Source organism: Taudactylus pleione, unplaced genomic scaffold (assembly GCF_031769625.1).
Source record: "Taudactylus pleione unplaced genomic scaffold, aTauple2 ptg000090l, whole genome shotgun sequence".
In the NCBI taxonomy this organism is placed as follows: Eukaryota; Metazoa; Chordata; class Amphibia; order Anura; family Myobatrachidae; genus Taudactylus; species Taudactylus pleione.
In genome coordinates, this window is record NW_028284492.1 from 1 (window position 1) to 23,516 (window position 23,516).

Below are 23,516 nucleotides of genomic sequence, written 5' to 3' on the forward strand. Positions count from 1 at the left end.
GTGGAAGAAGGGAAACCGGAGGAAATAGGTAAGCAAACCGGAATGTCCACCGGACGGACAGAGCATCCACCAGAGACGCCTCTTCATCTCTTGTGCGAGACCTGTACACCGGCAACTTGTTGTGCAGGGACGCCATGAGGTCGATCTCTGGAAACCCCACCTGTCCATCAGTAGTTGAAAAACGTCCGGGTGCAGGGACCATTCCCCTGGATGAACGTCCTGGCGACTGAGAAAGTCCGCCTCCCAGTTTAGCACTCCCGGGATGAAGACAGCTGATATGGCCGGAAGATTGCACTCCGCCCATACCAGGATCCGAGACACCTCCACGAGAGCCGCCCGACTTCGGGTTCCTCCTTGCCGATTTATGTAGGCTACGGTGGTAGCGTTGTCCGACTGGACCTGCACTGGGCGACCTTGGAGAACCCGATGTGCCTGCTGGAGAGCATTGAAGACCGCTCGGAGTTCCAAGATGTTTATGGGAAGCTCGGCTTCTGCCGGAGTCCACCTGCCCTGGAACAAGTGAGGACCCGAAACTGCTCCCCAGCCCCGAAGACTGGCGTCCGTTGTCAACAGGACCCAATTCGCCACCCAGAACGGACGACCCTTGTTGAGATGGGTCGTCTGCAACCACCGGGCAAGGGACAGACGAACCTCCGGAGTGAGCACTATCGTCTGGGATTTTAGAGACTGAGGCAGTCCATTCCATTTGGACAGGATCAGGTGCTGCAGAGGTCTGGAGTGAAACTGGGCATATTCCACCATGTCGAATACCGACACCCATGGAACCCAGTAACCTCATCGCCGAGTGCAGAGACACCCGGCGGCTCTGCAGACAACTGCGCACCCTCGACTGTAAGGCAGAGATCTTTTCCCCCGTCACAAAGATCCTTTGCTGTCCCGAGTCCAATAAGGCTCCGAGGTGCAGAATCCGCTGAGACGGGATCAAGGTTGACTTCTGCCAGTTTATCAACCAGCCGTGCCGTTGCAGTAACGAAATGGTCAGGTCCAAGTGGCGGAGAAGGAGCTCCGGAGAGCCTGCCACTAAGAGAGGGTCGTCCAAGTACGGCAACATGTGGACTCTCTGCAGCTGCAGGAAAGCCGCCATGACCGCCATCACCTTGGTGAAAACACATGGTGCTGTCGCCAGTCCAGAAGGTAACGCCCGGAACTGAAAGTGGTCGTTGCGGATTGTGACATGCAGGTAAGCGTCCTGTATGTCCAATGACACCATGTAGTCCCCCGGTTCCAGCGCCAGAATGATGGACCGTAGAGTCTCCATCCAAAACTTCGGCACCCGCAAAGATTTGTTGAGAGCTTTGAGGTTGAGAATCGGACGAAACGACCCATTGGGTTTCTGCACCAAAAAGAGATTGGAATAGAAACCCTGGCCCCTCTGGAAGAATGGAACAGGCACTATAACTCCAGCCTGGAGCATAGTGTGCAAAACCTTCCGCAGCTCCGTGGCTTTGTTCCGGTCTGATGGTAGATCCGTGTTGAAGAATCGAGCCAGGGGTCTGTGCCGGAAGGAGAGGGCATACCAGTGTGAGACCACCTCGAGAACCCAAGTGTCTGTCGTGGTGACCTACCAACACCGGGCGAAATGCAGCAGGCGGCCTCCCACTTTGGGATCCCCCAAAGGGAGGCCCGGACCGTCAGGCCGCAGGCTTGTCATCTGACTTAGGGGCCGGACGTCTGGTACTCCAGGCCTGCTTCCGGGGCTTGGCCGATTTCTTGGGGCCAGCCTGTCGGGGAAAGGACTGTGCCTTAGGCCTGCCCTGGGCCCTATAAGGCCGAAAGGACGGAGTACCTGAACGAGAAGGAACAGCAGCCGACGGGAGACATGCCGATTTAGCTGCCGCCAGCGTGGCTACAATCTTGTCCAGGTCCGGACCGAAGACAACTTCTCAGTTAAAAGGCAACGCCTCCAAACCCTTTTTGGAATCAGCGTGCGCCTTCTAGGATCGCAACCACAAGGTGCGCCGAGCAGCCACAGCTGCCGAAGAAATAAGAGACGCCAGGATACTAATATCCAAGGCCGCTTCGTTGATATAAGTGGCCGAATCCCGGAGATTGCCGATCAACTCCGTCGGCTCAGTCGAAATCGACGGACGCCTCCAACGTATCAGCCCAGCGCTCCATAGCTCTGGCAACCCAGCAAATGGCCATAGCTGGCCGCGCTGCCCCCCCCCCCCCCCCGCAAGGGAATAGACAGACTTCAGGCAGATCTCCACCTTGCGGTCCGTAGCATCCTTGAGGACATGGATGGCATGGGTAATGTGGCACTACGGAAAAGGCGTATCACATGAGAATCCACCTGTGGAGGGGATTCCCACTTAGCAAAATAATTGTCCGCAAACGGATACGCCACTGCTAAACGCCTTTGAGGCGGATATCGTTTGCCTGGCTGTTTCCATGCTTCCTCTAGGTGGTCAACTAATTGTCCCGAAAGAGGAAACACTGTGGTATCTCCTTTAACATCCTTGAAAAAAAGGCGTATTTGGACTTTGATACCGGAAGCTCCTCATCCTCAATAACTAAAGCAGAATGGACTGCACGAATAAGGCCAGGTATATACACCTTAGACTTAGCATCCGACTCTTTAGGACGGGGAGGTTCCTGGTCAGAAAGATCCAGAATCTCCCCATCGTCGGTCGTCCCGTCGTCGTCCTCATAAGGAGCAGACAGAGACGCCACCGGCCGCATCACAGACTCCCCTTGCAACACTTCTGACAACTGCTGTACAGAGCTTGTTAACGAATTAACCCACGCAGGCTCATGACCTGAGGAGGGGAAACAGGGAGACTGTGGGGTACCATTAGTTGTCTCGGGAACCCCTGCATGGGTGACGACACCACTGACTGCTGGGACAAACCCATCTGAGTGAAGGCAGGCTGCGGAGCTAACTGGCCCACGAGGGTTGTAAGCGCTTTGGCAAAACAAGCCCAGGGCGGCTCCTGTACCGGAGCCGTGACCGTAATCGGTCGCGTCAACGAATAACACCGTCGACATAGTCCCTCCGCACTACCGTCCCCCTCCGCTATAGGTACCTTGAATGTAGTACATAAAAGCTGGAGAGGAAAATCACTTTCAGACATAATGGTAAGTATGTGACCCCTCTCACTGATACTCGTTAGTATAGTGTGAGACCACCCTGCAAGCACCGCACCGCAAAGGCTTTAGCAGAAAGAACAGGGACAGTTAAATGCTGACAGATAGAAAATAAAAGTACAGGCAGCAGACGCTAGCATAGGTTACATACAATGCAAAGAAATCAATTCCTGCACTATCAGCGCTGATCCTCAACTACACAGACTCAGAGCCTGGTAGGACACAGCGCTGCAGACACAGACCTTAGGGCCAGTCGGCGTGTGCAGAGAGGGTTGTGTGCAGCGGGGGAGGCGCCGGCTGTGAGACAGGGAAGGCGCGCTCCCCTGGCATGCATTTAACCCCTGGGACGCCGCAGCGCTACCGCTCTGCCGCGGTCCTGCTGTCCCAGGGGGGTAGTGGAAGCGCAGTTTAGAACCTGGCTCCACGCTGCAGCCAGTCCCCAGGGAGCCCCCTGCCTGGGGACTCTGGACCATGTATCAGCGGGGACCCACCTGCTTACCTTGCTGTCCCCCTTGATTCCGGCCATGGTCCTGAACATCTGGGGTCACCGCTAGCTGTGACCCCAGATGCCTACCAGCATCCCTGGATCAGTACCGGCGTTCTGGTACCGGCAGGGGTGTAGGGAAGACAGCATGGACATCAGAACTGACTGTCCATGCTGTACTTCCAGATGTGCAGCCACAGCTGCATTGAAGAAACTTCAGGGGCTCTTCATAGCCCCCCTCTAACAGGTGCATCTGACTCCGGCCGGGCACCAAACTAAACTGAGATGCCTTGGCTCGGGGGCGGGGTATAGGAGGGGGACCCTAGTGCATCCTGGGAGGCTGAAACTTAACTATGGTGCCCGATGCCTGACGTCATCACCTATACCCCAAGGTATCCTGTGGATACCCTATGTACCCTGAAGTGAAAATATCTGTGCAAAAGGGGTGAAACTAGCAAAACAGTTTTGGGATAGTCCAAGGTCAATGTTCTCCCACACCATTTGTAACCAAAGCAGAATGGCTTCTTTTTCGGAAGTACTGTCTTGTTATTTAATAGCCAAAACTTGTGTTATTGGAAGGGCACCCTGGCAAGTTGGTTTACAAAGAGAGTGCCATCATTTTGGAATAGATAGCGATATAGATTAGATTTATACAAATTATAGTTATATACATACACACCTGTATACTCATATGTTGCATCTAGTGGATCTATCCATACTGTGATACTTTCTGTAGGGACCAATTTTGGATTCTTGATTATATCTTTTATCTCATCAGGTAAAGCTCGATTCCAGGTGACTGGATCCTTGTCATCTTCATCGAGCTGCTCTTCAGTGTTCACCTGTAAAAGAATAGTAGCAACTCTGTTAACAGCTGTCATCAAATACAGTGCATCACTCTGCCATCAAATACAGTGCATCACTCTGCCATCAAATACAGTGCATCACTCTGCCATCAAATACAGTGCATCACTCTGCCATCAAATACAGTGCATCACTCTGCCATCAAATACAGTGCATCACTCTGCCATCAAATACAGTGCATCAATGAATTTATGAACAGAAGGCACATTCCAAAAATGCGTAATTAGCTTGTGACAAGATGGAGTCTGTGTCTTCTTCCTGGAGTGCTGAGGAAATATGGATACAGCTATTGTTTACTCCTAAACCACGTGCTTTCTGGGAAAATTGCACCTATACTTTCTATGATGCTTGTCAATTCTGATCACAGCAGCTCACTGTTCAGCAAAGGGAGGCAGAAAGCCTGAGTTATACTGTATGCTTAGTTTGCCTCCATAACTATGTACCAGGACTGGCTGAATACCTTGATTCTACTCACCAAAGCACAGTATATTTACATTTCGGATACTGTTAATATACATTTGGCAATGCACTTTGCAACCTGAATTAAAGGGTGTGTGTCAACAAAATTCCATGATACCATAAAAGGAATGCCATGAAATTAGACATTAGTTTCATTTTAATGCTTTTTTAGATCAACAGGTCAATAAATTACACTTTTTTATAGCAATAAGTCAAAAAAAGGGATTTTTCACCTTCTAATGCTAAAAAAAAAAAAAGGTTGCCTTCTCTAAAGGAATTTGAGGTGTACAAATGGATATTTCATATGTGCTCATCTGGTGCACATTCAATGCACACTCTTAAAGCCTGCTAAATAAGCTCTAACGCTGTTAGAATATAAAGTGGAAGGACCTGTACAGAAACACCTTATTACATATCAGTCTTAATGGTGCTGTCAAATGTTCACCAAGATGACATAAGGTGCCCACACACATAGCGATCTGCACACGATCCCACGTTGTGTACGATTTCCCCTGAACTCTCCCCTGGCAGTCCTACTCACGATTTGGAGTAAAAAATGTCCAATCTGACTTAAGATCTATCGTGCAGCCAGTGCTTGTGTCCCAGATTGGCAAATCTGCCCCACAGCACGGCAGATCTGAAGATGCGATGTACGACGAGTGGGGATGCGCATTGGCATCGTGATAATGACTGGACACTCACGATTTGGCCATATTTTCACAATTTGTCGACACGATTTGTTGAAATCGGGTAAAATATCGCTGTGTGTGGGCAGCTTTAGAGAGCTACCTTTGCCACCGGGAGAAGGTAAGTGACCACTGGGCCACCAGGGACCGTTTGTTGACAGTTTATCATGTCAACATATCATCTGTGTAGACATGATAAATGTGAACATGGTCAGTGTCCACCTGATGACCGTCGACAAGTCATGATACACCCATGTAAAATACCTATAGAAAAAAGATCAATGAATCATGTTACCCTGTGTGTACCGGTTTTGTGTGTTTTGAAAGTAAAATATAAGAGATTAGTTTATTATGCTAACAATTGAAGCATTTAGAGATCAATCCAATTAGGTGTGAAGGGGAAAATTGCCGTGGCAACTACATATACAAGCCGGCAACGTCACTGCAATTCGCTCCCCCTCCCCCGGCGGCCCGATCTTATCCTGGACATTTATGCTTGCAGCCCTTGCAGAAAATGTGTGAGTCCGGGCACGAGTAATTCGCACCTAATTGGATGGAGCCCACAGAAGAACACGTATCGGTTACAAACTACAGAAAGATACCTGGGTCGTTATGAACATGTACAGTTTTTCTGGCAGGGCCATAACCAGAAATTTTAGAACAAGAACAAAATTTGACATTCCAAGCCCTCAATTTTAAATAATATATATATATATATATATATATATATATATATATATATTTCCCAGATTTTGCTGCCTGACTACCAGATTTTGCAGTGAGGGAGGAAGCAGAGCCTCATCAGCTCTGGCGGAGATTTGTGCCTATAGTATTGCGGTCTTCATCATGCACAGGGAGTGCATGTGCTGAGTGTTGCCTGCGGTGACTGCTGTGCCTGCGTCCGTCCCGGCCTGCGCTGATCCCAGTTGTCTGTCCCAGTCTATGCTGATCCTCCTGTACGTCCTGGCTGTCTATCTACGGCTGCATAGAGCTCTCCGGTAGTAGGGTCTATGCGGGGCCAGGGATTGTGGAGTGGCTTCAGAGGGATAGTGGTGTGACCATGAAGGGAGGGGGGTTTTGTTGTACTTTCTGGCACCATTGTTTTATGTGAAATGTGGTCCGTTAGTACAGGAGGGTGGAGCAGGGGACCTGTGCAGAGTAGTGAGGGAGCCTCCATTTTACTGTATCAATTCAACTGTGACCATTTTGTGGACTAGTAGTGTGTGTATAAAGGTTGCATAACACACAAAGCTTTGCTCCTTACTCACTCCTGTAAATTTTTTTTTGGGGGGGGCGGTGGTCTGGCTCCTACAATTTCATCCTGGCTCCTAGATTTTAGAAAAACTTGTCAAGCCCTGCTCTAACCACCACAGATTTGCACTCTTTATCTCTCCCCTCCCGCCCGGCCCCAGTTAGAACACCGGTCAATAGTCATTAATGACTTCAACCAACTAATGACCATAATCATAACAGGCATGTGCGCTATGTTTTCTTTAAAGCAGGGGTGGCAAAGTAAAAGTTAATGTTTTCCAGATCTCCTGGCTGGTAGACAGGTGTAGTCATTACTAATTGACAAATATAAAAGATCCACAGGTGGTGCATCCAGTTAAGACCCCCATACACGGTTAGATTCAAAGTTGGAAAGAGGAGTTGGATGATTGCCCTTGAAATTCTTCCCTTGAAATTTTTCATAAGATGTGGTCAAATGGTGTTGGATTGATCGTTACGATCATAGGATAAGATGCATAGAAGTGTGTCACATCGTACACGATCGATTGGGATCTCTCTGCAAAATCATTTGATCTGCGATCCAACTAGACGGCGGGGACGCGCGTCGGGGTTGCAGGAGAGACAACTACATCTATTTTCAAACAATTGGTCTGTCCAACCTGTAGAAACTGCCAAAACAGTGTTAAAAATCGTCCCATGTATGGGCACCTTTACTAACCAACACATTTTTAAAGATCTACAGGTTATCTGACAAACATGGACAGTTAGGTGTCAGCATCTACTGTTGTGGCCAGGAAAACCCTCTGGTTATGAGCCTGGTGAACAGATGCTGATTCTATAAAGCGTTTGGTAAGGAGTTGGCCAGGATTGTTGGTACCAGTGGTGGAGTCCAGGATGTCAGGTGTCATCTAGTTTCGAAAGTTCCTCCACCAAGGGATCTAAGCTACGTTATAAGTAGTTGTGGTCCACTAAGCGTCCAGTTAACAAAACTGGTGACAAGCCTGCCGCAAGAAAGGACGGGCCTCCACCTGGGGGACACCAGTTTGGGAGGCTGGCATTTGATTTTCGCTGACGTTTGGATGGGAACCACAACAGAAGCTTGGGTCAAGGGTGTAGTCTCAAGAATATGCACTGACTTTTCAGACACGTCCTCCAGCGCAGTTCTTTTCCACAGGATTTGCAGCAGATCCAGGAAAGGAAGAGCTCTCAGTCAGTTCACTTCCTTATGGCTTCCAGTGTCATCATACCAGTTCCCGCATCTGAAAGAGGTTTCTACACCAACTTCTTCCTAGTGCAAAAGCCGGATGGCTCATTTCGGCCCAACCTCAATTTGAAGGCGCTGAACAGGTCATGGTAGTCATGACAGCGCACCTTCGAAGGGGCATCAGAATCTTGCTTTATCTGTACAAACCTTTTTCTCCTGGCCCAGCCGCCAGATGTCTGTGGATGATCAATTGGCAAAAGTCTACATTGATGCCTTCTCAGAAGTGCTGCATTTGGGAGCTCGGCTGCATTTCAGGGTTCAGCATGTCTTACTTCCGGCAGACAAGATTCAGGCCATGCAATCCAAGGTTTGCATATTTCTCAGTCATAGGGCCGTATCCAATTAGAGGCAAATAGCTGTAATCGGCGAAAAAGTGTCGCCTATTCGGAACTTCTCACCAAATTCAAATTGTCCTCTTCAATGGGAGGTCATCTATGTCTTCCCTCCAATCTTGATGATCCAGGTTCTCCGCAAGGTCAAATTGGAAGGTGGCACGGTTATCCTGGTGGCTCCGAATTGGCCGCAGCAGGTGTGGTACGCGGATGTTCTGGGCCTCTTCATTGACGTTCCTCTTGTGTGTCAGGATCTGTGCTTCCATCCAGATCAGGCCCATCTTGCTTTGACCGGGTTTCTCTTGAGACATCAGTCATGAGAGCAAAGAGGTTTTCCAGGAGAATCATCCTTACTATGCTTAAGCAAAGATTTATCTCCACATTAAGCGGACCTACTGGTGTTTGGCCAGAGATTTTAATCATCATTCCTTTCGGCTCTCTGAAGTCCTTGCTTTTCTGCAGGTGGATCTGAATTTGGGCATCTTTGAGAGTACTTGTCTCCATCCTGTCTGTACTCTTTCAACAGCAGATTACAAGGTTACCGGACGTACAGATGTTTTTATCCGTGCAGCGTAACTCTGGTGGCTTCATGGAATCTCTCTTTGGTCTCTCCAGATGGCTAATTTTGAGCCCTTTGACACAGCAGACATTTGTTGGCTAACATTGAAGACAGTCTTCTTACTTGACATTACGTGAGCCCAGCGAGTGTCTGACTTGAGCGCCTTGTCTTGTCGCTCCCCCTTTCTGATCTTCCATTCAGATTGGGCTGTCTTGAGGACTCAATTGGGGTTCCTACCCAAGGTTGTAGCTAGGTCCACATTTACCAGGAGATTGTGGTACCAGCTTTAAGTATTCCAGGTTCTTCACCAGAGGTGGCCTCTCTGGATGTAGTGAGGACTTTCTGGATTTACGAAGACATGACCAGAGAACTGCGCAGATCTGATTCTGTTTGTCCTGTATGATTTTCATAAGTGGGGCTGGCCAGCTTCTAAACAAATTTTGCCCAGGTGGCTTCACTTGATTATCCGCCACATCTACTCTGCGGTGGATCTTCCTGCCCCTGCTGTGGGAACTGCTCATTCCACTAGGTCCGTGGCAGCCTCGTGGGCAGCTGAACCTGGCGCTTCTGCAGGGCAGCTTTGTAAGGCTGCCACGTGGTCCTCTGCCAATACTTTCATTTGTGTCTATGCCTTTGATACATCTGCCTCCGCAGATGTGGCCTTTGGGCGACGGGTTCTTAGCACAATTCAGGAGTGTTGCCTCCCATAGGGGGGACAGCTTTAAGAAGTCCCATCATCCTCCCTGTGCCCCATATTGGAGGAAGAAAAGAGGATTTATGATCTTATCTTGATAAATCCTTTTCTTCGACTTCACAGGGGGCACAGGGCACCCACCCTGACTCATCTGGTTTGCGGGGGATAGTTTCTGTGATACCGGTTTGTACGCACCTTGCCTGTGTGTGTGCGCCTGTCTTTCCTGTCTGTCACTCCTTGCCGTGGGCTTGCTAACTTAACTGGCTGACCGTGGGTTGGGGGCGTGGTATAGGGCAGAGGAAGCCCTAAGCTGCTGGGTAATTAAATTAACTGTTTGGGGCCCAGACTACTCCCATCGTCCTTCCTATGGAGTCATCGAAAAAGGATTTAACAAGGTAAGAGTCCTCTTTTCCACCAAAAATCCGGCTCTAACTGGGGACACTGAGCGAGCACGGATTGGAGCTGGATTTTACCCCTTTTACACCGGAGGCTGGACCGGGGTTATTTACTGGGTCCAGCCATTCAAAACAGAACCGGGTCTTCCGTGACCCGGGACTTTTGGCATTAGTGAACACTTGGAGATTATGTCATATTCAAGCGCTACTGAAACAAGCCAATCCGCTGGTTTGAGGTACAACCCGGGTCATGCAGTTTACACCAGACCATTACCGGGTCGTTCCCAGGTTCAATCCTGGTCGCGACCCAGGTTATTTTTCAGGGACTCTTTTCTATTGAGGTAGACCCGGCAATAACCTGGATTATTTCGGCAGTGGAAAAGGGGTATTCGTGAAAGATGGCATGGTGCTTTGCAGTAAAAATGTGGCTCAGTGTCCAAGAAGAAAATTATAGCAAGTTGTGGGCTCACACTTACACTGCATCCGGAAAGTATTCACAGCGCTTCACTTGTGTGATTTCATTAGTTTGTTTTTTTTTATTAAATTTGCAAAAATCTCAAAAAAACTTTTTATACGTTGTCATTATGGGGTATTGTGTGTAGCATTTTGAGGACAAAAATTAATTTATTCCATTTTGGAATAAGGTTGTAACATAACAAAATGTGGAAAAAGTGAAGCGCTGTGAATACTTTCCGGATGCACTGTATAGCGGAAGCCACAGCAAGCTATTTAGTGCTGCTTTTGAAGGGAGGCACACTGCCACAAGCATTTTGTCCCATTAAATGTACAGGACACAGCCCAATCTCCCCCAGCTCTGAGGTAGTGCAGGATGTAGGTCTATTAACGACAGCAAATGTTAATGCATGGCAAGCAACACAACAGAAAATGCATCTTTTCCACCTGTTTATTACAGTAAGATCACTACACAAAATTAAATATCTGCTAAACATGGTGCATGATGCCTAGGGAACTGTACAAGGGGGCTGTTATTACAGGTAGCAAGTTAAAGTACTGACCTTCAGTGGAGAAGCTATTAATAGAACAAAAACATTCACACACTAAAGTGACACATGTAATAAAAACAATCCTGACGTCCCCTCATGGTCATTATTCAGGTCATAAATAATAGTAAACTAAGGAGTGTTCTAGAAAAACATTGTAAACCTTTATTCGGTGGAAAGGGGAGAAAGCAGTATTAACGCTGTAGGAAGTTGGACTTTGTCACCTTTACGGCACATTTCCGAGAGGTATTTCTGCTACATACAGTGTACATCTTCACTATTCTACACTAGTAAAGTGAGCACAAGGTCAGCCAGTTTCAACTCAAATACTTGAAGCCCTCTGCACACTTATGTAGAGGAGGTGGTCATTATTATTATGCAGTATTCAGAATTAAAAATATATAACAAAACAAAAAAAATCTTATTTCCAGAAGGGAGGATCTTTTAGCAATGGCTTTGGCAAGGCTCTTTTTCAGACCCTTATACAATGTACACAGGGCCTGATCCAGCAGTGTACGCTAGTGCAATGCTAAACGCAGATTCCAGATGTTTGGGAACCTGTGCAGGCCCCATTCTGTGTGTGTGCAAAATGGGTCCTGCTAACGCACTTGCAGCAGACTGGCAGTGATTGACAGTCTGCTGCCGTTTGTGGGCGGGGAGGGGGTGGCGATGCCCTCCATTTTCCAAAACGGAGGTGTGTTGCCGCTGTTGCGGGGGGAGGGAAGAAGCCAGGATCTCTGTCGGCTGACGGAGATCCTGGCCTCTTCCTCTAAGCTGCGGCGGCTTGCTGCGGGAGCCCATGGGTCACCGCAGCTGGCCGATGGTACACTAATTATCCGTTGCTTTGCTGGATAACGCAGCTTGGATAAGTAATGCACAGGAGGAGTGATGCCTCCTGTTGCATTACCATATCTGCAAGGATCGCAAGCGCAAATCTGCCTGCGTGCAGCTTTGCAATTATGATCCTTGCAGAATCAGCTTATCACATGATGAGTGCACTAGGTGTACATGAAAACACATGGCTGCTAAATTAAAAAAATAAATAAATTAATATTAATAATAAAACGCAGAATCATATTTCTCTTAATCTGGGGGAAAAGGATTTCATTGTTTAGCAAAGCACTAAAATCAGAAGATCCTTGTGGTAGAAAGCCATGCTTGGTAAAACATGTTGGCTGCCCAGATATGTAGGCGTTCTCTGGGGAGTGGGTCAGGCTAAATAAGTACATCATTTCAGGGGTTATATACAAGTATAGCACTATTCCTACACACTGTGATCCAAGGAAGAACATATATACAAATGGCAGGCTACCTTCCTGTTAACCATTTAGATAACTTTAAGGGTATAAAGGAGAAATAAACCAATTAAAAATCATGTCTACTTTATATAAACTAAGAATATAAGTCCATTTTAGATTTTATTTTTCTTGGGGATAAAATGTGCAAAAAAAAAATAAAAATGGGTCCTGGTATCACGTGAGCCACTGGAACACAGGCAAATGCTATTTTATTGCTCAACTTTTCTCACCTAAAGGTCAGTTTACCACACCCCTGAGGTAACAGTCATACGGAAAAATTCAAGTCAATGCAATGGACGTGGTGTGCCGTTCCGGAACAGCACATCGCACCATCCCGGCTTTGCAACTTGTGACGTTGGCACGACCATATGTGGCCGATTTGTGCTAAGGCGCAGCACATCACGCCAAATTAATACAAAGGAAAAGGGAAAGAGCTGCTGCACTATTCACTATCTGAAATATTTTTCTAACCCCATATTATAATCACGTACAATTCAATCACATCTAGGGGTACTGCCACAAATTGTATTGTTGCCAATATAAACTAGAACATACTCCAAAAAGAAAGGATTGGTTTTATAGTAGCGCACATGCATAGAGAGTAAATTTACACCAATAACATAACTTATTAATTACAGTAAAAGGCCTATTACTGTGACATATTAAACAAATAAGGTGAGAATCGTGAAAGGAAACATATTGACAAAAAAACTGATATTAAAAAGAAACACTGGGCGGAATTCAATTGTTTTCGCGGCTTCAATTGTTCCAGCTTTTCACGCTGATCGCGAAAAGTGCCGTTTGGGCACGCAAACAGGTCACTATGCGCAGATTTCAGCTCGCACCCCCCTGGGGCTGCGAGCTGAAATGGAGCGCTGGCAGCTGATCGCGCCCGACAGAAGCAACAAATGAATAGCTCCGTCGGGCGCGATGGGGGTTGGAAACAATTGAATTCCGCCCACTGTATCATAGTGTGCATGCAAGGTCCTTTTTTAAATTATTGGTAACCTCCCAGGAATTTGTTTTGTGTGTCGTCAGAGTATATAGTTAATTTGAATAGTTTTGTATACAAGAGTCCTTGTCTTCAATTACTTACTATTAATTCTATTAATAGAACTAATATGGCTTAGGTGTTTGAAATATGGTGATAAAATTCAACTGCTGACGTATTTTAAATATCCATTCCCAATTAGGATAGAAATCACTGATGTTATAGTGTCCACTATGAAATCAATATACCAAGATATATATCCAGATTAAGTTCTAAAATGAGATATTATTAATTAATAGTTGCTGTTGGCAGGAACCCCCGCACTATCAATTTGTACAGCAAATTACAGGTATCAATTTATGCTGCTGGCAGGTATTATCTTATGTATCTGTAATGACATATGCGGGCCCAGTATATTTGTATATTTATATATCAAATGCTGTTGGCAAAAAATATTTGCTCTATAAATTACACAAAAATGATCAGGTGAAATGGGACTGAAAATCTGATGGCTGTGTAGCCGCCGGTTCAAATTTTGACAGCGCTAGCCCGACGCGGAGGTAAGTAATCTAACCCTCCTCTCTCCCCCCTTAACCCTCCTTTAGGGGTGCTATCCCTAATCTCCCCCCTAGTGCCTAACCTTCCCCCGTTAGCGCCTAAACCCAACTCCCCCTCCCCGCGCCCTAAACCTCCCGGGGGGTCCCTAACCCTAGACTCCCCCCTAGTGCCTAAACCTAACCCCCCCTTTCACTAGCCTAACCCTCCCTGGGTGGGTGCCTAACCCCAAGTCCCTAAACCTAACCCCCCACATCCCTGGCTACATCGATACTTACCTCCGGCGCTGGACTATCGGTCCAGCGTCCTGTCGGGGTCCCGGCGTCTGGATTAACATAGGAGTTGGTGTTTCACTCCTTACAAGGGCTCTGTGTTTGTAATGTTCTTCATAGATCACATGCTGTTGGCATAAAACATTGCTCTAGAGTCTATAGAATATACAGCAATACACGTCTATCTAGACCGTGTTACAATAAAAGGTCTCTCTCTATCTTTTTTAAGGTGCTCTTTGTTAATGGTTTGTTAGGAGAATACAACACTAATTACAGCTCCTAAAAAAGCAAATATCATCTGAGAAAGTATTAGTAGACACTAAAATAAATATATCAGGGAATGGGTATATTTAAATTAAAATAAAGTTTTCAGTTCTATAGAATAGATTTGTATTTGATACATTATAATCTATTATATAATATCCACTGAGCTTATGGCTTGTAATGATAATTGCACAATCACAGGATTTCTCCAATAGAATGATGCACTTGTTGGCTAAATTGTATCCAACATAAATTAAAATTTCACTGAAGTGTATAACACACATCAATATATTGCTTCCATGGTTAGTAATATATTAAACAGTTCTTCATATAGTATTGATTACAATGTATCAAATAAGGATCTAGCTGAATTATATACTATCCACTGAGCTTATTGCTTGTGATAATTGTACACACAGCGTTCCCGCTAGGCTGTTTTAGCGGGGCGCGGTGCCCTGCCCTCCTTCTGGAGGGCAAAAAGCATCCTTCCCTCACAGCCTGCGGGTGCCGTCTTCACCCGCGGGTCGCAGTGTCCCACGGGTGGGGAAATGTGCGGTGACCCGGTCACCGCCGGCGAATAGACGCTGGGCGCATGCGCCCGACATCTATTCTCCCTGTCTGCAGCGCTTGGGGGCTGCCTGGCGTGTCCATAACAGTGACGAAAAGGGTGACGCGTCTTATAGACACGCCCCCTTTTCAATAGCCACGCCCCCTTTTGGGGTGTGCGTGCGGAAGCGCCTTCTCTGGCATCCTGCCTGCCGCCGGAGCTAGAGTGAACACTATTATTGATACACTTATTTAATAGTTGGTTAAAGTGTATTCAACAGAAGTGAAAATTTAGCTGTGCATACACTATACAATTATCTGTCAGATATCTGATCAATCTCGCTGGTTGGAATGAAAACCTGGTAGTGTATGGGAGCAATTGAAATTATTATTTCAAAAAATACATTGCATACACACTATAATACAGTGTGTTTCTTTTTAATATCACTTTTTTTGTCACTGCTTTTCCTTTCACGATCATCATCTTATTTGTTTTTAATATGTCACAGTAATAAGCCTTTTAACGTAATTAATAAACGTTATATGTTATTGGTGTAAATTTACTCTCTATGCATGTGTGCCATTATAAAACCAATCCTTTCTTTTTGGAGTACATCACGCCGAATTGAATTGGCCCCATAATTGGTTGATGCATATTGCAATGATACAATTCAATAGCGCATGATGTCTTCAAGGCCTGCAAGTAAATGCGCACATAAGTCACACTTACGGTAGCCCCAGGACCAAGGATTTTTGCATACAGCTCAGGGGGCGAAATTGAGGTGCAGTCATGGCGATATGATATGCTGCGACACATCACACACATTAACCCCATAAAGTCATGCTCCTCTGAGAATGCCCGCAGTAAGGGTTCTCTCCCTGTTGCCGGTAGCCTAATCCTACCAGTAAAGTGGTACAAGAATAACAGCCACACATGTGCGTAACAACTTGATCCAGGGGATATAAAACAAAACTTCTCCGGCTTCGCTGGTCGCCAATGCAGGGAAGAAAGGGTACAAAATAGGTCACCACCAAAAAAATCATTTATCTAGTGTTAACCTCTTGTTAAATGGAAAGAAGTGTACATAAAGACTCTCTCTGGCATTTTCTCCACTTCATAAGTATACTCACTAATCCCACAAAGAAAACTAAATTCTTAAACACACAGTTTGTGAAATGCTTATTTACATATTGATGAACAGAAGTTTAACTAGACTACTAATACAAGTTTAGGAAATGCTGGGAGCCTGTTAACTTTAGTTTTTTAAGGAATTTAAATGAACTCTAAAGGGTGTTTTCCCTGATCAATCTGCATTAAATAGTGTATTATCTATTTTGCTGGGGCAACCAATCACTTAACCTTAGTACTAAAACCCAATGTACACATTCAGCTTATTTTCAAAAGGAACAAAGGGCCTGATTCAGAGCCGGACGCTCTTTGAGAGCGCTCGCCCTGAATCAGGGCGTCCCTGTTTTTTTTTTTTTTTTTTTTTTTAAAGACCACCCACAGCTTTAGCGAGTGGCCAGGTGATGGTCGCGATGATCACGACCTTCGGGGCTTGCGACGAGACCCTTTTGGTAGGGTCTTGTTCCTGCAAGCCCCAGTGAGATTTCGGCTCTAATAGAGCCGGAAGCTCACCCACTGACATCGCTCGTGATGTCAGTGGAGCCGCCCCCAAACGGCAGGAGTTCCTTCGGGAACGCCTCCGTTTGACTAGCCACCCCACCTGCCGTCTCCAAAAAGGGGCAAGCTGTCAATCACAATCGACAGCTGCCCCGCTTTGGTGCGAGACCCGTAACGACGGAGCGTCCGTCGCTGGCCGGGTCTCACGCATGCGCCCCCCGGCTCCGGCATGCGAATGCGCAGTGGGGGACCATCGACCCGCTTGCGAGCGGTTCTGAATCAGGCCCAAAGTTCTTATTTTGATGGACACATTCTTGCTGAGTTTCTGAAGGGAATAAATGTACCTCAAAAGAAACATGACACAGGACAGTGTAAGCGACTATCTACAACTGCACTATGAGTACACAACTACAGATGTGTCCTCATACATCTAGCCTCAATACGGCACACAGTGAGACTTGCCTGGTGTGAGACGCCACGTACCCTGCTATTCTGCTAACGGCGGGTCTTTTCTTTTGCTGAAAATGCATCTAAGGGCCGGATTCAATTAGAGGCCAAAAGTGCTCTTTGGAGAAAAGTTTGACGATTTTGACTTTCCGCCTGTTTTCTCCATATTAAATTCCAGGATGATTTTGCCTAAGCGGAAACTCAATGCATTGTAATAGGCGGAAATGTATCTCCAACGATAGCAGGTGAAAAAAAACTGCAACAATCTTTATTTTGGGGTGCAAATGTGGGATAACAACTCAGAACCCTTGGGACAGCCCACCAAAAGGACAAAACAGGCAAAAAAAATAAAAAATTACCTCAGAACACCCCAAAATAGAAATTTTTGGGGCAAAAAAGTATAAAGTGGGGGGACAACTATAAAAACTAGCAAAATAGATTTCTTTGGCATGCTTTAAGGAGGGGCCAAGTGTTTTTGGGATTGCAGGGTTGTTTTTTCACAGTTTTTTTTTTTTTTTTTTTAAAGTTCACTTTAGAGACAAAAAAAAATATGCTAGCACCCATTTTCAAGTACCCCAAATTTGACAGGACTATTTATTTTCACAAAGTAATGACACAATGTACCTTTATTAGGGCTACTAGTACACATCTGTACTGATTTCCAGTGTCCGTGACTCTTGTTTTGGGGGTAGAGACTGATTTCCCCCAATCTATTCAGTACTTTCCGGCTTCGCCTGTTTTGGAATTGAATTAGGTGAAAAGCGGGGATGCGCATGGAAAGATTTCGCCTCTGAAACAGGCGCATGAGGTGGAAAGTCAGACAGGCAAAACTTTCCCAACTTTTCGCCTATAACTGAACACGGGCCAAAGTCACAATGCGATGCGACTAGGACACACAAGCAGACTCCAAGATTAACATTATATGCAACACTTGTATATCTGTGTGCACCAGAGTCTGTATATGAGGCAAAAAACGGAACTTGGAATTAAAAAAAGCTGCAGCGACTACATTGCAAATTAATCAGCACAGTTCCCCTGGTGTGTCCTAGTTGCTTCGCATGGAAACTTAGATGCATTTTCGTCGAAAAAAATATACTGGAATATACTGTAGTACTTAACTCTTACCTTTATTACTATACAATACTTAACCTTCTACAGACAAAATACTACAAGAAAAGGCAGGCTAGCAATAGCAACGGTATTCGTTCAGGAAGCCGGCGTACGCAATGCCGACCGCCGGCTTCCAGACTACTTAACCCCAGCGAGGGTAAAATGTCAGGCGTCTAAATCTAGACATCTGTAATTTTACCGACGCCCGGCATATCCGAAGGAAGGGATGCGGGCGCAGACAGGGGGGAGGGTTAGGTTTAGGGCTCCCGGGGGGTCAGGGTAGGGGGTTATACAGCGTTCTCCCCACGCTTTGCCGGGCGGTAAAAATCCCCCACCGCCCGGCACTGTAACATCGGCGGTGCAACCGGTGCATTGCACCGGGGCCCGCACCCACCACTAGTGTCCCACAAGTGTAGGGTAGACCGCAGTGAGTAGCGTTCTGCCCTACACAGAAACACACACAGCCACCAGTGGCAGCTGTGCGTTTGTCATAGCAGCGCAGCCAATGAGAGTCAAACAGACTCTGATTGGCTGCTGTGGCCACGGAGGGAGCCGGCTGGAGCTCACTCATGAGGTCCCATTCCGGCTCCTCCCGCAGCGGTTGACGGGAGAGACGTCAAGACTTCTCTCCCATAGTGCAGTGCCGGCCGGGAGCAGCGGTCGTCGGCTGGAGCAGGGATCAGGTAAGTTGTCTATTTTTTTTTCTTTTGTGAGTATGAGTTACTGTATGGGGGCACCGCATAAGGGACACTATTTGAGCCTGGGGGTACTGCATAAGGGGCCAGTCTGGGGGCACTACTTCAGCCTGGGGGCACTGCATAAGGGCAAAGCTAAACTACAGGGAGCAATGCATAAAAGGGAAAACTACAGGGGACACTATGAAGGGCACAAATACAGGGGGCACTGCGTAATGGGCACTTTTGACTGAGAGCCGGTGGGGGAGCAGCCAGAGACCTGTCGGGCTGGATTGGTAAGGGAGATAGCTCTTTTCCCGGCGCGCACATAATTAGGAAAAAAATGTCTGGGGAGAACACTGTTAGGGTTAGGCACCCCCGGGGGGAGGCGAGGCTTAGGCACGGGGGGGGATAGGGGGTGGGGGGGTGTTAGGGTTAGGCACCCTAAAGGAGGGTTAGGGGGTAAAATTAGGTTAGTTTATACTTACCTTTAGGATGATCGGGATTTCCTCCTCTGTCGGGCTGCCACGATGTGAACCGCTGGCCATACGGCCGCCGGTAAATCATACTGAATGCATAGCAACCACACACAGACTGTGCCCGTCTAAAGGCTGAAAGAAAATGCACACTGTACTGGAAATTTTAAGCACCCAGAATTAATTAATGGAATTTATTTAAGCATCAGATAATAATGATAACAACAACAACATTATTTAAGTGTTATTAATGGAGATTTTAGTGATTTGCATATATATAGATCAAGTAAAATTTACCATTTTAGGAGCGTTTCCAAGGTCATCAATTTTCATAATGAAGTTATAATGAGACACTGAAGGCGTTGTGCATTTGGCATATCATTCTAACATTTTAATTAAAAAAATTTCAAGCTGAGAAAGTTGGAGATTTTACTTTAGTGGCTATACACATACAGGTGTTAACACCTGTTAGAACTCATGCACAAATATTCCACAGCAGAGAACATACAAACGACACACAGAGTGCTAAGTCAGAAATTGAGCTCATGACCTCAGGGCTGTGAGTTAGTAATGCTATCCACTACTACAACCTTGCTCTTTATGTATGCTATTAATATGCGCATGATTGGTTTAGAAGCATGTTCAAGTTGTGCTTTTGTAAACATGCACCTATGACAAATATTTTCTCATACCCATTTACATACTTGTGTTGAAAACATATTTTAAGGGGATGATTCAACGGTTTTGTGGGCAGTGATAATTAATGGGCGCCGACATAGCTAAACCCGTCTAAACTAATGGGTGCAGAGTGAAAAGTGCCATTTGGTCACCAAAAAGCCAAAACTATTCGCACATTTCTGCTCGCCACCTCAGAAATGTGGGCATCCACAGTATTGCATCCAATTAAGCAACAAATGAATTGCTCCGTCGGGCGCCCATTACTTACCAGAGCGCCCCAAAAAAAACAATTAAATCCCCCCATACATGCATCAGTTTTCAAACATGTACACGGATTAGCCATAAATTATTCCAAGAGCGTAAAAGACCTATTACCCCTTCATGAAGTCCATCAATATCTTAAAATAAAACCCATCAACAATTGTAAGATTTTTTAGATGCCATTGTCAATGTAATTACAACAGAGGTTGGCAGCTCTATGGTATATTCACAGAATGGTTGCCAAGGTGTGGGATTTGTGACCCTCTGTCAGGACTGATACGGTGTCTCTATAGCAGTGGTACATGTTATAGTATAACCGCATGAATATTCGGTCATGTTTGTGTCATCATACCCTTTGTGCACTCAATGCAGGGATATGTTACATGTATGTAGACACTCACTGTGCGTGTATATATATATATATACACACACACACACACACACACACACACACACACAAGATAGATAAACTTGTTTGTAGGGATAGAGATAGATAGATTAGATTGATAATGACAAAGGCGCCTCCTTGTTCAAACAAGTGCAAATAATAGCTTATTTTAAGATTAGATCAGCAGATACATCCACAAGGGTGTATCTGCTGATCTAATCTTCTTCAGATAAGCTATTATTTTCTCTAAATTATTGTACGAGCAATTTTATACCCAATTGTGCTGTTACTTTTGTAAAAACCATCTTGCACTAGGTTTGTTTTTTCTTGTATTTATTCTTTGAAGTTCTATTAAATCCATTAAAAAAATCGTAATGTGGATGACTTCGTGTGGACCCATTTAAAAACTATGAGATAAGCCCAATTATTTTATCCATATGGCACAGGTTCACTTATAAGTTACATTTAATTCACATTGGTGGCATTTGCACTAGGAGGCGCCTTTGTCATTTATTGTATTATAGATTGGAGGAGGTGGTGTGGATCCCGACAAGGAGCTTGGCCGTCCTACACTTGGATTTTCCTGTGCACTTATACATTGTTTAGACTTTGTTGAAAAAAAAAAAAAAAAAAAACCACTTTTTTTTGTGTGGACATTTTGGACTTTTTACTTCGCTGTATTTTTGTTGCATACATTTTTTTCAGCACTAATTGTTATATATATATATATATATTATTATATTGTGGAGAGGCAGCAGAATGCTGTGCTAAGACTGGCACTCGCGTTCTGTAATGAGTCGAGCTGCGGGCAGGTACGCACTCACCGCAACACTCTATATATGACATGTATGCACTCAGTGCAGAGATTTATATGCAACACATACACACTCCCAGCAGAGATGTATATGCAACACGTACACACTCCTAGCATAGATTTATATGTAACACACTCCTAGCATAGATTTATATGTAACACACTCCTAGCATAGATTTATATGCTGTATACCTACCCTCCCAGCCCCAGTGGAGCTTACACTCTATATTCCCTACCACATGCTCACAAACATACACGCTATGGTCAATTTTGTGGGGAGCCAATTAACCTACTAGTATATTTTTTGGAGTGTGGGAGAAAACCAGAGCACCCGAAGGAAACCCACGCAAGCACAGGGAGAATATACAAACTCTCCACAGTTAGGGATAGTGTCTGACCCATGCGAAATACTGACTTAAGCCATAAAGGAGACTAAGATGAGCAATACTTTAGTAGGTGAACATAAAGTTGATTTTATGTAAAGGGTGCAGACCCTCCAACATGACCCATTCCGTCAGGTACAAAACACACTGCTCCTGGACTTCCCACCTAATTGATGACTGCAGACACCTGTGGTGAACTAGGTAACAGATGAGACAGGTGTTTCAGCACAGGTGGTTGCAATCATACATTAGGTGGGAAGTCCAGGAGCAGAGAGAGTATTTTGTACCTAATGGAACTGGTCGTGTTGGAGGGTCTGTTGTATATGTACCCACAGCAGGGCTATATATGACATGAATATAAACACACTGCATGGACATATTACATGTATGTGCACACTCACTTGGACCCCGGGGAAGGTGTTCTTGAGGAGATTGGCCATCTTCTTGTTAGAGAGCAGATCCCCTCGAGTCATCTTGTCATCCGCTCCCTCCCTGGTCTTCCCCTTCAGGTTTTCGTTCAGCTTGTTGCTCTCCCGCACGGTCTTCACCTCCACGCCGCCCAGCTCTGCAGCCTGCACCGACACCGCCAACAGCTCGCGTAGGTCCACGGCGCTGCCCGCCCGCTCCACCAAATCCGGCGTGTCCGCCGCCCGCTCCCCCAGCAAGAAGGAGGGGAACCGCCAACTCAGGACCCCGGAGTACACGTGATAGAGCACCCCGAGCCCCAGCAGGCAGAACACCCCGATCCCCAGCGGGGACAGGCGGATGCCCATAGGCGCCATGTCGGAGCAGAGAGAGGAGCTGGCTAGGGACAGTGACGGAGGAGGAGCAGCGGGTCAGTGTCTCACCGCATGCCAGCAGCTGCCTCCCGTCCCGTCCTGAGAGTGCGGCGCTCAGCTGCTGCAGCCCTGCTCCCTTCGCGCATTACATCCGGGTCGGGAGGAGAGGCGCCTCTCTCACTGGCTGAGGCCTGGTGACATAACAGCAGCACCCTGCGGCCGGTGTGTGCGTGGCTGTACTAGGTACGGGCAGAGCCTCCTATAGGTCGGTGACTCCGTTCTCGTGTGCTCCCTCCCTCCTCCATGTACACACCTCTCATGCTGCAACCTGGTTCCTGTATTCTTCCACTTATTTCCCAGTGGCAGCAGTATGTGTGTAGTGAGAAATGCCCTGAGATCTCCTACACTGTGGAAAGTATTCGGGTCTGCCTGTACATGGCTGTAGTTTTTTATTTTTATCTGACTTCTGCGGGATTTAGGCATCTGAATTCCCCAAAATTTTGTTACTGCTCTAACTTTGTCCCATCCCAGATCACTTAACTATCCAGTAGAATGAGTAAAACATAGGACATTACTTGTCTACTCTCAAAACGTCGAGAGACGCAGAGACTCCCACATTTCTGGGAGTCCTCCCGCACTCCTGGGAGAGCAGACCAGCTTCCTGGATCCTTGCCAAAACCCAGAGTAGTGGGGGTGCCCGGGGGCTTGATAACATGGTTCATGGCCCTCTGCTCAGCACAATGCTGCAAACGACAGCATTGTATAGTGGGAGGCGAGGCCACGTTGACATGATTCACTACATTATGCCCCCTCGCACCTGGATGCCCCCCTTGGATCTCCAAGAGTGGTAGGGATGCCATCAGAACATACCTAACGATGG

At 46.4% G+C, this 23,516-nt stretch overlaps 1 protein-coding gene across 1 annotated transcript; it reads right to left on the reverse strand.

Annotated features, from left to right (window-relative positions):
* Positions 1 to 4,271: 4,271 nt before the first annotated feature.
* LOC148527211 (inositol monophosphatase 3-like) lies at positions 4,272 to 22,883 on the reverse strand (the record flags this gene model as incomplete). The annotated part of the gene is made up of 2 exons (XM_088469347.1): positions 22,259 to 22,883; positions 4,272 to 4,434 (listed from the first exon to the last, which is right to left on the reverse strand). Coding segments are annotated over exons 1-2 (544 nt in total), but the record flags the coding sequence as incomplete, so codon positions are not given.
* Between the last annotated feature and the right edge of the window lie 633 nt (positions 22,884 to 23,516).